At 31.4% G+C, this 13,476-nt stretch overlaps 1 protein-coding gene across 1 annotated transcript; it reads left to right on the forward strand.

The window, feature by feature from the left end:
- Positions 1 to 2,597: 2,597 nt before the first annotated feature.
- LOC120270726 (WAT1-related protein At5g64700-like) lies at positions 2,598 to 4,260 on the forward strand. Its single transcript, XM_039277799.1, has 7 exons — positions 2,598 to 2,770; positions 2,843 to 2,911; positions 3,010 to 3,126; positions 3,245 to 3,500; positions 3,611 to 3,769; positions 3,880 to 4,031; positions 4,114 to 4,260. Exons 1-7 carry the CDS (start codon positions 2,598 to 2,600, stop codon positions 4,220 to 4,222), a joined length of 1,035 nt encoding a protein of 344 aa, XP_039133733.1. The 3' UTR covers positions 4,223 to 4,260.
- The last annotated feature ends 9,216 nt before the right edge of the window (positions 4,261 to 13,476 follow it).

The raw sequence follows: 13,476 nt of genomic DNA on the forward strand, positions 1-13,476 counted from the left end.
CTTATACTCACTTAATTTTTGTCTTATTTAGCTTATCTTTGAATTTACCTTTATTTATTTTTCTATGAAATAATCAATGTATAAGCAGGAGTACAGGTCACTTTACAATAATCTAGACCTGGCCCAACTCATTTTATGACTCATTGTGTTATTTTAGGATTGAATCTAGGATCAAAGGCTTCACCTTCGGAACTTTTAACCAGGTGATCCACACTTCATTGTTTCTGTATTTTTCAAAAATAATAATAAAAAAGAAAACCACAAATAAGTTTTTAAAAATAAATATATTTAAAAAAATAAAAATAATTCTTAATTTTATAAGAAGAATTGAAAAAACTTTTTAAATTTAAGAAAATATGAAAGGCTTACACTTAATCCGGCATCAAATTCTAACTTTTAATTGGATTTGGGAGCCATTGTTGTACTCATTATATTATCAATGTCACTAATTGTTGCAATTTTTATCCAAGTTTTTTGTTGTTAATTTTAACAAGCCTTTAATCACATTTGTAAACCAAGAAAATAATAAATAATTATAAAATGATACTAAATGTAAAATAATGAAATGAAAAGAACACTATATATATTGAAAAAAAATGGGGAAAAATTTATTTTTTTAAAACGTGTTTTTATTTATAAATTTAGCAAGTTAGCTAAAAATAAATAAATTTGGTTGAGTGTTTAAATTGTAGACGGAGTGTCCGGGCCGGCCGGGCCGGGCCGCGCCGATATTTTCTGGGCCCTTCCCCTCTCTATAAGCTGGATGATGATTTTCTTTGTTAATCCACGAGAATTTTGAAACAAATGCCATTTTTTTTAAAAAAAAAAAGTACCGTACTTTAATTGATTAGTTGCGCCTATACATTATTGATAAGTCCATTTCTATTAATGCCTAATTACTTTTGCTAATATGTACTTTTTAAAAATATATTCATTTTTCAAAAAAGAAATAATAGAGGATGTGGGCGCCATATTGCCACGCCATTTTTTATTTTTTTTATTTTTCAATTTTTGAAAAATTATATACATTTTTAAAATGAGATATGGTAAACAAATGTGGCATAGTGTGCGTACATATATATCTTAAAATGATATGGTTTTGGCCCACTGTTGCATCATTTTCTATTTTTTTTTAAAAAATATTTCTTAAATGCATGCTAAGGGGTGACTTTTTTTTCTCTGCATGTTTACGTTTTAACATTATTAGCGCGGTAATTTATGCATCTCAACAACTTAATAATAATAATAATAATAATAATAATAATAATAATAATAAAAGTTTTTATTTTATTTTATTTTAATTTCCTTCCTTGTCTCCTCAGCAACTTTTAAAGGGATCGGCATGAATCCCATCATTTTAATATTGTGTAATTTTTTAAAATAAATATAATTAAAAATTGATATATGCTTTTGTCATGTAAATGTCCTTTTTTATTGTATTCTCAACTGTATCTTCAAATATTGTAATTTAATCCATTGCTTAGGCTTATATGGTGTTGATAAGTCAGGCCCCATTAATTAAATAATGTCTTATTATACTTCTGCTAGTACATACTTTTTACAAAAAATGTATTCATTTTTTAAGAAATAATAGGGATGGTGTGGTCATATTGCAATGCCAGTTTGTTAAAAATTTTCACAAATTATATATACAGTACACAAATGTGTGATACTATATATATAATAAAAATATTTAATTATCTAATCTTTTAAAAATGATATAGTTTGAAAATATGGCCATCGAAACATTTTTTTTAATTTATATTATAAAAACATTTATTTCCTTTAAAGGCAAGCTATAAATTATGAATTTTTTTTTTTTGACAAAGTCGATAAGTGAATACGGAGATACACCCTGTAACAGGGGATCCAAAAAAGTGAATTGTAATTTGAGAGGTTTAAACTTGAGACCTCTCAATTACAAACATCGGCAATTATTTGTGTGGGATAGCCCATGATTCCTTTATTATGCATATTAATTCTTTATTTTACATTACTAACATAGTAATTTATGCTTCTTGGCAACTTTTAAAAAAATTAACATGAGTCTCATCACTATCACTCTCTTTACAATAAATATGATTTATCTATTTTATTAAAAAATATTATCATTGCAATTTTTTAAAAGAATAAATATTTTTTAAATGGCAAATTAAAATTTTGACATATGCTTTTATTAAGCAAAAGTCTATTTTTTTGGATTTCTCAATTGTATCTAAACAGTACTAAACTTTAGTCAGTTAATTAATCAAATTTCAAAGATTTTTTACTACCATATAAACCATCAAGTTGTGTACTTTGATCCATGAACTAAATAGACATATGCTTTAGGTTTTCTGAAAGGCATTTGACTCCCATACTATAATGAAATATCACTGAACCCTACCTCGTATGTCACATGTGAAATAACAACGATCAAACCACAAAGCATTGTACTACAGTTCTTCAAGTTTGTCCAAATTCATTCTTGATTAGCTCAGCATTGCAAGCAGCAAATTTTGCTCTTAAATATATATGCTATAAATACCTAACAAAAATGCCATTCCATACAGTAGAAAATAAGTGTTGTTTGCTCTTGAGGTTGCTTGGGATTTATCATGGATGGAGTGAGGCCTTATGCTGTTGTGATTCTAGTCCAACTAATAGATGCTGGGATGTTCATAATAACCAAAGCAGCTTTAACCTTTGGTTTGAATCCTTTAGTTTTCATTTTTTACCGACATGCTTTTGGCACTTTCTTGTTAGCTCCTATAGCAATGATTTTTTTGAGGTATCAATGGATCACTTTTCTTCTTCTTCTTCTTCTTCTTCTTCTTCTTATTTGTGTTTCTTTATTTTTTAGGAGAAAAGCTCAGTCACCTGCACTTTCATTCATGTTATTGTTTAAGACGTTCATGCTTGTCTTGATGGGGTATGTTTAATCATGCTGCATGACCATTTATTTATCTTTTATCTGATGATTTTCAATGGTGGGAGTGCATTAATTAATTCCTCTGATTAATTTCACAGGATTTCAATTTTTTATGCCATCTATTACATTGGATTGAGCTACATATCAGCAACAGCAACTTCTGCCATTTCAAACTCCCTCCCTGTATTCACCTTCATTTTTGCTGTTTTCCTCAGGTATGTATGTATATATATACACCTCCATGAGAAGTTAATTAAAAATATCACCAGATATCAAGGAAATATTCTATCATGTGAAGATTATTAATTATTACATAAACTTTTTTCCCTGCAGGATGGAAACTTTGAAGCTGAAGAGCAGATCAGGCATAGTTAAGCTTCTAGGAATACTATTCTGTGTGACTGGAATACTGATAATTGCTCTATATAAAGGCCCCCAGTTGAGCTCATTGAACCACCACCACATTCAACTCAACAACCATGAAGGAAACTCCAACCATGAGTCTAACCACTCTATCACCACCTGGATAAAAGGCTCCTTCCTAGTGGTCTTGTCCTGTGTAATCTGTTCACTGTGGTTTATCTGCCAGGTAATTAAAAAATTTTCAACTTTAGATCGAGTTGCCTATATATATATATATATATATATATATATATATATATATATATATCTGTAACTACTATATTTTTAATTAAGCAGGGGACATTGCTGAAGGAACTCCAGTCAAAGCTACACTTCACAACCTATGTCTGCATATTCAGCACCATCCAATCATTTGTTATTGCCATCATGTTCGAAAGAGACTTTACCAAATGGAAGTTGCACTGGGACATGGGATTGCTCGCAATTGGATACTCTGTAATCGATTTTGATTCTAGTTTTACTTGTGTGATTAATTAAGGCAAGTTTACTAAGTTATATACAATAGATCAACATCTTAACTAAGAGTAGCTGATGCATGCATGCAGGCAGTAGCTGTCACCGGTTTATCCTACTACTTGCAAGCCTGGTGTGTTGACAAGAAGGGCCCTGTCTTTCTAGCCATATCAACACCATTGTCCTTTGTTTTCACCATGATAGGCTCGTCATTCATCTTAGGTGAACAAATAAATATGGGAAGGTAAAAGTATAGTGCACCATTTGTGTTTCAACTTGTTAATAATATTTAGCAACTTCGTTAACATCTTTAATAATGGTTTCAGTGCATTAGGTGGGATTTCTATGGTGGCAGGACTCTACAGTGTTCTATGGGGAAAGAGCATGGAAACCAAAGTGCCTCAACCATCCATTGTGATTGAGTGCAGTGTATAATTTTAGCAAAAGTATAATTTTTATCTTGATAAAATCACAGGAACCACCTTGACTTAATTATATATAATGATTAATGATCCAACCATGTTGGCAGTTGATCTTTGATCCTTACAAATTTATTAGCTACCTGTATACTTAGATTATAGAAATGCAATCATATTATATATATATATATATATATATATATATATATATATAATTAAACATTTATATATATTGATGAAAATCATATTATTTATATTAGTCAGTCAAAGTAGTCCACGCGGTTAATTTGTACACGTAATTAAACAAATATTAGATTGCATGCACGATGGATCCACGTCGTACATTCCATTACAAGTATGTACTCGCATACTTAGCTTGCGTCTCATCGTACTTGAGCATATATACAGGCCCATGGGTACTACATGTATAGTTATGTATCTATCCAATGACTTTCATGCGTGTATACTTGAACTTAATAAATCATGTTTTATATACAGGCACATGCATGCTCATCCCTATCATTGTCAGCAAATTAACCTTGTTAGAACGTATGTCTTGAGTGCACTCGCGTTTGGATGTGCTAGCTTGATCACAATGTGTGCATTCTCAGGCACGCACGCACGCACGCACTCATGCACTCATGTAAGTCTTGCATTCTTCATTGCATGCACACAATAGTGGATACAGAAATCAAACTTGGGTGGGGGAAAGGCAAGCTTCTTTGGGAGTAAAAATGGGCATAGGATGGGCTCTACGGACATTCGCTTTTTTGCAGGGGATCCGTTTTCTCCACCCTCGCTAGACATTATATTGTAGTGAGGACGAGAAAAGCACTCTCTACACCCAGTGAAATCCATAACTTTAATAAAAATTAAATTTACTAATAGATATAAATTTAATAAAGAGGTAAAAAGAAGAGAAAATTAACTTATTAATAATATAAACATATTTAGCAATGTGTACATTAAGATCTTAAAGTTTATTTATCTATTTTGTTAAAATTTTATTTATTTTTATTTTTTTATGTATTTTTTAATTAAATAACACATATATTTATATATATTCTTAGAGGCTGAATTTTACCTACCGAATGAAATAATTTTAAATTTTAATATGAATATAAATGTATATATAAAAAAAATACTCCTTCCGCCTCTTTTTATTTGTCATTGTTTAGAGCTCTTATTTGTTCTTTTACTTGTCACATTTGAAATTTTGTGCAGCATTAAATAATTTTTTCTAAAATTTATCTTTTAATTTAATATACTTGTTCAATTTTTAATAAATCACAATTAAGTAAGTATTAAATCATATACTCCACTTAATAAAGTTTTAAATATAGATAGCTTTGAAAAGTAATGAAATTTTTTTTTATAAAATATAGGTAATCAATTACGGAAGGAGTAACTTTGAATTCCCTCTAAATATTCCGTCTATATTTGCATGCTTGATCTCATATATGGTTCGCATGCATGCAGGAGCAAATTTATGAAATTAATATCAGTGGGTAGAATAATATGAATGCAAAAATATAGACCTCTATTCCTCAGAGTTTAGTTGAAAGAAGAATATGTTATATAATAAGGTTGTGTAAGATTCTATTGGTTTATTTCTATATTCTTTCCTAAAAATATAATTAGTTTAATATATGCCTAAACAATAGAACATCGCTAATATACACAGTCGTAAAAACCATATTTTCTAATAGATTCATGAGGAAAAAAAATTGCTATTCTCTAATTTAATAAATCATACATCAAGACTAAACTACTCTTACCTTATATCTTAATTTTTCTTCATGCATCTTTTGAGAGGAAAAGAGATTTTTATATGGGAAGATTTCACTATAATATACTAGCGACTGGCCATTTTTATGAAGTATAAGAGTAATTTTTTTCAATATTTTATTCCGTGGCCAAAATTAATGGAAATACAATATTTTAAATTTTCAATGAAAATATATATTTGCATGCATGCTTTCACACACATCATAAATGTGCATGAACGCAAGCCTTGTTGTGCCCATGATCAGGACCTGATATAATTTGGGTATCTCCAAATTAACGTGCACAGTCCACCTATTCATTAATCACACAATGTCAGGCATGCATTCAGTGGCACACTAAGATGTAATTATTATACATAAGAAGGCATTTCCATAGTCTTCGGATCATCGGATGCAAATTAATTATTACATGGTGGACTCTTTCTGCTCAAGTGTATTTTTCCCCTCTTCTTCTTTTCTTTGTGTGTCTATTGATTTTGTCGTTTTTTAGGAGTTTATCACCTTTGGTGACGGACTCCTTTGTGACTTCATTATTTATTTTCTGTTGTACTAGTTGTACTTGTTTATTTGTTGTCGTTCTTTATTTTTAATAGATTTATAATTTATCTATTTTTATCAAAAATTAATTACTATTTCTGGTTCTATATATATATAAAGTATATATATAGGAACTTTGAAAGAGTGGGTGTTGGTTTTTTTACAAGGCCCTCCCTAAATTATTTAATGCATTAATTATTTATTTTACCAAAATATTCTTAATTACTCAACATTTTTTTAATTAAATACATAATAATTACACTCTCTCTTAGTTATGGAAAAAAATACAAGCATCTTTGGTTTTTTTTTTTTTGGTTAAGCCTTGAAGACTCAACTCTCATTCACTTTGGAAAACCATTTTGAATGGCCGATATTCTCCCACCCTTAGAAAAGCATTTAGAAAATTTTGATGCTAAATGCTAGAAAATTAAATTTCAAATATGAAATTGCGATTTGAAAAATTAAATCTCAAAGTCATTATTTTTAAGTGAAGTAATTACTTAGTTAAAAAAATTAAAAATAATGGGTCTCAATATACTTTGAAGAGTAAAAGAGGAAACACAGATTATTGACATAGTAAATGTTTTTAACTATATTAACTAGATTTTTCAATTTTTGTAGAGTAGTTAAAAGGGGCCTATGTACGTGTAGACCTGTCCAAGGGCCGGGCTATCCGCCCAAGCCCAAAGGCCCGCCTGAAAAATGGGAGAGCTTGGACAAATATATAGAGCCCGATGTGTGGGCCTTGAACAAAAAAAGAAGTCCATTTTAAAAATGGGCCGAGTTTGATTTTCATTGTTAAAAGCCCGACCCGGCCCGAATTATAAAATATATCTATTAATTAATTTTGTATATACTTATATATATAATGGTTTGAATTTCTATTGATTATTTGTTAATTAGTTTTGTATATATTTATATAATACATATTTATTATTGATTGTCATTGATTATAATGGTTTGAATTTTAGTTGTTATAATTGTATAAATATTTGCATTTGGTATTTTAATTTTTAAGTGATTTGTTAAATAATATTTGGTTATATTCACATATTAATATTATTGTTAAGTTTTTTTTATAAGTTATATATTATTTGATGAAAAACCTATTTGGTCAGGCTTGGGCGGACCATTGATAGAGGTCATTAAATTTGGGTGGGTTCTGGCAAGGGTTAAGGCCCAAATTTTCTGGTCGGACTGGGCTTAGACAAGTTTAAATTTTAATAATTATAGATAAAGCTCAGCCTGAACTCGGACCGGCCCGGCCCATAAACAAGTCTACCTCTGTGTATACCGGAGATAGCAAATCAAAGTTGAATTTTCCCATGCTGTCAAATTCTTGTACCAGCAGCACGGACTCTTCAAAATTTTAAGTATTGAAGAATTTCAATGCATCCTGAAAATGTACACGTACTACGTTTTGACATTTGATTGCATGCAACTAATATGATGCATGAAAAAAAAATGATGCAATTTTCTCAAGAAAACACATAATTAACAAGCCACGTTTGGGCATTTGTAAATTATAACCACTACGCCTTCAAACTTAATTACTTCACATGGTGATGGGACTCTACAGAGTGCAATGGAGGAAAATTAAGAGCACGAGAACAATTAATTAAGTTGCTTGATCCTCAACCGTGCATATGCTAATTAAGGATATATATATGGCGTGGATATAACTTTTTATTCCATTATATACTTAAAAAATATTTAGTATTAGGATCATAAAAGTTAACTTTTCTTTGTACGTAATGATTCTATATATTATACAATTAGCAAATTGAATTAGATTAATTAAATGGAGAAAGGAATTCCAGGTTAATTTGGGAGTAGAGGCGTGCTAAGCACTGCTATCTGCTTTATGTTGTTAGGGTATACCCTGGCCTAGTTGGAGACTTATCGCATATTTATATAGGTAGCATAACACAAAGTATCACTAAGCATATGAAGCAAAGAAATCATAAGAGAGATGACAAGTTTGGGAGATTAATGTGTTAGAAATTTAATCAGAGTACGGTATACGACATTTATAGGTAATGTTATGTAGGTCGATGCCATCGTACCTGCCTTGATGCCATCTGGTCCACATTTTGTTTCTTCACTAACATATTTCGTTTTCCTTTTCGCCCTTTGCGCCTTCCGATTATTGCTTCGTTTACTCAATCCATGATCCAGTGGTTGATAGTGATATGTCTGTCTGTATGGATGCCGACGTCGGTTGTAGTAACTTTCATACTTTTCATTGTAATTGTTTCGATTCCTGTAACGGGTCGTATAGTTATTATATGCCATTTTATACATACTTATATGTCAGACTTCCGCAATTTATACATGTCACATGTATACTGTTATATATTGTCTCCTGGAAGCTACCCGTCCTTAATAATTCTTTCTTTTACTGGTCACCGATCCAGGGTTCGTCCGGGAGAGATACACAAACGGTTTAGATTTGGACACGTGGACGTGGATGCGGGATCATTGTTTGGGACAGCGAAATGGCAGGATGACAGATGAGTGGAGGGGGGGGACCCATGCGCACCACGGTGCCTCGGGTTCTCCACGGGTGGCGCCAACTTTATTTCAAATGAAGGCCTATGATTCATCCACGTGGCATGTGGGCCCGAGGGCGGCCATCCGTCACATTAATTAAGTAATTAATATGTAGAGGAAGAATGATCATTTATCTCTAGCCATAGCAAATCAGACAAGACAAACTAAGGGACTAATATCGGTATTTGAAGAAACCAAGGGTTTTTTCAATCTATCACATTCTCTCCCGTCAATGGAGCTAGGTATTCTCGAGAACGTCAGATTGGGGACCCCTAATGTTGTATTATATTTAATCCTTACCATCAAAGGATTAACTCAATTTAAAATTGAAGTAGATCATTATCCAAAGTGCCAATTATAGTTAACTTACAATTCCATTTGATAAAGTCATGTATCACTTTATTCATTTTGAATCCAGATTAAATTAATATTAACATGAAATTAATTCAGAATAAAATTCAAACTAACACAATGAACATATAATGGTGATGATTGCTAAGGATTAGAAGCAAATAATAAAAAGAGATCAAGCATGGATCGGAGGGCTTTAAATCTATCTCACGGGGTTAAAGATATAGCTTTTGGGAGATAAACAAAAAGAAAAAACAAAGACAACAATAAAAAAATATAAAGTAAATTAAGAACAGTAGATCAACTAATTAAGAGGTGATCATTTAGAGAAAGGGGTGAGGAAGATGAACTGATTTTTCCTCACTTTAGATGTTCATTTGTCCTAAAGTAAAGGAAGAAATGTTACTTCCTCTACTTCAGTATTTTTAGATTTTCAATTAAACTCACTTCAATATTTTTTTTTCACTAAAAGAAATAAATAAATAAAATTTTATATAAATTGACCCTCACATTCCCTCCCACTTCAGGAGTTTTTCGCTTATTTTAAAATAAACACCACACTATTAAAAGTAATATTAACTTTCAATTAATTTCGTAAAATGCCACTTTTTCGTTGTTTCCCCTTCTTTGATTGAAACTATTTTCCCCAAATCAACCCCACCAAAGGGGGGATCATCACCATGCGTGGGCATGCAGCCTCTCCGGTACGTAATTGATTCCAATATATATATATATATATATATATATAAGCACATGAACATTAATCTTAATAACTGATATGGGAGTAAAACTCTTGCAAGTGAAAAAACGAGGAGTTCTTGCTTAGTTGTACAAGGAGCTGTGTATGACCCAGTTCTACAACTGGCCTAATGCGGCTCTGGTTCTAACATTTTTAACCCCAAAAAATAAATTAAACAAAGAGTTAAAAAATAGAAAAAGTTAGCTTATCAAGATAAAGTGGTGCTGATGATATAAAAAACATCAATGTAAAGACATAGGAACAATAAAAACGAAGTTTTATAGTGTCATGATTCAAATACAATATTATTTATATACTATATACTATATATATCAGGCGACTAATACTCGGACGTATCATTCACATCCTCGCATGCATGCAATCAAATATATATATATATATATATATATATATATATATATATATATGCATGCATATAATTGGATAAAAAGCCCAGGTACCATGTGCAGAGGATAAATAAATTAATGACATGCTCATGTCCGATATTAATGATTCATTTGATCAGTTATTTTTGGAAATAAATGGTATGACCTTGCTCATTAATAATTAATACCTTGTTCATTAATGATTAATTTAGTAGTCCATGAATGACGAACAAGGGCTCATTAGATATTCATATGCAGAAGCAGGTCTTTGTTTCCATTTTATATTGTATAAAACCCGGACCAGTATTTTCTAATGTAAATATGCAAATAAAATTTTCAAAATGTAAATTTCACTACAAGAATATTGACCTTTTGCGACCAAATATTTGCTACGGCTCCGAACAACTCTTGCAAAATGTATTTTTTTGCTACCAATATAATTTGTAGTCGAAAAAGCTATAAGCGTTTGCGACGACAATAAAAGTCATCGCAAAATCTATAAGCATTTGCGACTATCACTTACTTTGGTAGCAAATACTATGTTTTTTTGCAACCAAGAACAATATCCATCTAAAAAAGTATGAGCGTTTGCGACCAAACAAAATTTCCTCGCAAAAATAATGTGTTTTTGCAACCAATCAAAATGCCGTTGGAAAAACTACGATATTTTGTGACCAACAATAATGCCCTCGCAACAATAATGGGCTTTTGCAACAAATATTGATGGTCGTCGCAAAAACTATAAGCTTTCGCAATGACAATTAACATCATTGCAAAACCTTTAAACATTTGCGACTATCACTTTTTGGTTGCACATGATATTTTGCAACCAACAACAATGCATGTTGGAAAGACAATGAGGTTTTGCGACCAACCATAATATGCCCTCACAAAACTATGAGCTATTGCCAACAACATTGATTGTTAATAGCAAAAACTATGAGCTTGACACAATCGCAAAAATTGTGAGATTTGGCAACAATATAATTGTCAATCGCAAAACTTTAACCTTTTGACACAATCGCCAGTATCATCGTTAAAATATGAATTTTCTTACCACCAATAATGGAATCACAAAAACATGCAGCAAACAGGGCTAACATCGATGCAATAATAATAATAATAATAATAATAATAATGATGATGATGATTTATCTTAAAATTTTGTTATGATTAATAAATCTCTATATTAATACTTGATGCAAAAATAAACTCTCCATAAAAGTTTTTCGTACTATAGTTATAATTAGTTCATAGAAGATGGTTTAGTTTTTTTTTTCATATTTTAACTTGCACCCAAGAGTAACTATAAAGATTATAAAAAGCACAACAATATAAATTAAACAAATTATGGAATTATAAAAATAATTTAAACATATTTATATATAGACAAGAAGAGATTTTAATTTTTAAAACACTTATAATTCCTTTTCTCTACGGTACTTCCTCATTATTAATATAAAAAAAAACCCATATATCTAAAAACCATAGTATCTCCTTTATCTTTACTTCTATTTTTTGTTATATTACATTAAATCCTATTAGATCTAAAAAAAAGTGGAATAACTTATTGTTGAGCTTTTAATTCGTTTTGTGGTATGATCTTTTAACTTAAACAATAATTCCATCAATACATTTTTTCAACATATACTTAAATTTTATAAAACCTTACACAAATACTGAAGATGAAGCATGCTAAAATTTGTTTGAATGCTACTAATTTCACAAATAAAAATTATTATTCCCTTTAAACAAAATTAAAAATAATTCAAAAAAAATTACTTTAATAAGACTCTCTCGATTCATATATGTTAGTGCAACCGCACTATTTAAATTGGCATGATTTGACACCAAGGCAGATGACGTGGCAACCATGGTGACAAGGCATAATTGATGACGTGGCAAGCATGTTAACATGACATGGAGACTTGGAGTGCAAGCCAAATATCTTGAAGATTTTGGTGGAGTTATTTTTGGCAATGCATTACATTTTGAAGACAAGATCATATCAAGACCATATTTAGAGAGATATGATTGAAGACTAAATATGGTGGAGCTTAATTAAGAAAAGATCTATTCATGGTGTGAATGAAGATATGATTTGAAGAATCCTTGATGAGAATCATTGAAGTCTATTAACGGCAAGATTTGAGGACCAAACTTGGGTGAATTGAAGACCAAGTTTGGAGAATCTTTGAAGACCAAATTTAGGTGGATTGAAGACTAAGTTTGTCAAGTTTCATGGAAGACGCACAGGACGTGCGCCCTTGCGAGGGGACTGCGTGATGAGGAGCCGAGGAGGTAGGCTAGTTCGGCGATCGGGATCGGGAGATTTGGGCTGCATCGACTCGGACTCAAGCATGACCGGGAGGTTGATGGGTCTTGAGGTCGTCCGCATAGCGTAACGAACTCGCTAAGTCGTGATCGGGGACCATGTTGCAATTCATGTTACAACAGGAGTTGCAATGACTAATTTCGAGGGTTTTTAAATTAGTAGCCAGTGGAGATTCTAAAAGAGGTATGTGCTATATTTGGGACGTTGAGGCGTCTATATAAGTTACCTTGCTTCGTAGATTGTAAGGTGTGACTCTTGAGTGACTCTTGGAGGAGAGTGTGTGAGCACCAAACAATCTAGAGAGGGTAGTGATCTTCATTGTTGAGTGAGTGAGTGAGTGACAAGTGTTTGTACTCATGTATTCTTACCTCTTTTAGTGGATTGTTTATCTCCGGGCTTGGCCCCCCAGACGTAAGCGAGTGGACGCCGAACTGGGTTACCAATTTTGTGTGTCTCCTTCTTGTTTTAATTGTGTAAACTTTCTATGATGGTTTGTGCGAGATCTATGAGTGCTTGAGTGATTTCTAACTCACAAACCATACCGGCGGAACTAATAATATAAAATAACTGCTAGTAATAAAA

This window comes from Dioscorea cayenensis, chromosome 10, assembly GCF_009730915.1.
Source record: "Dioscorea cayenensis subsp. rotundata cultivar TDr96_F1 chromosome 10, TDr96_F1_v2_PseudoChromosome.rev07_lg8_w22 25.fasta, whole genome shotgun sequence".
Lineage (NCBI taxonomy): Eukaryota > Viridiplantae > Streptophyta > Magnoliopsida > Dioscoreales > Dioscoreaceae > Dioscorea > Dioscorea cayenensis.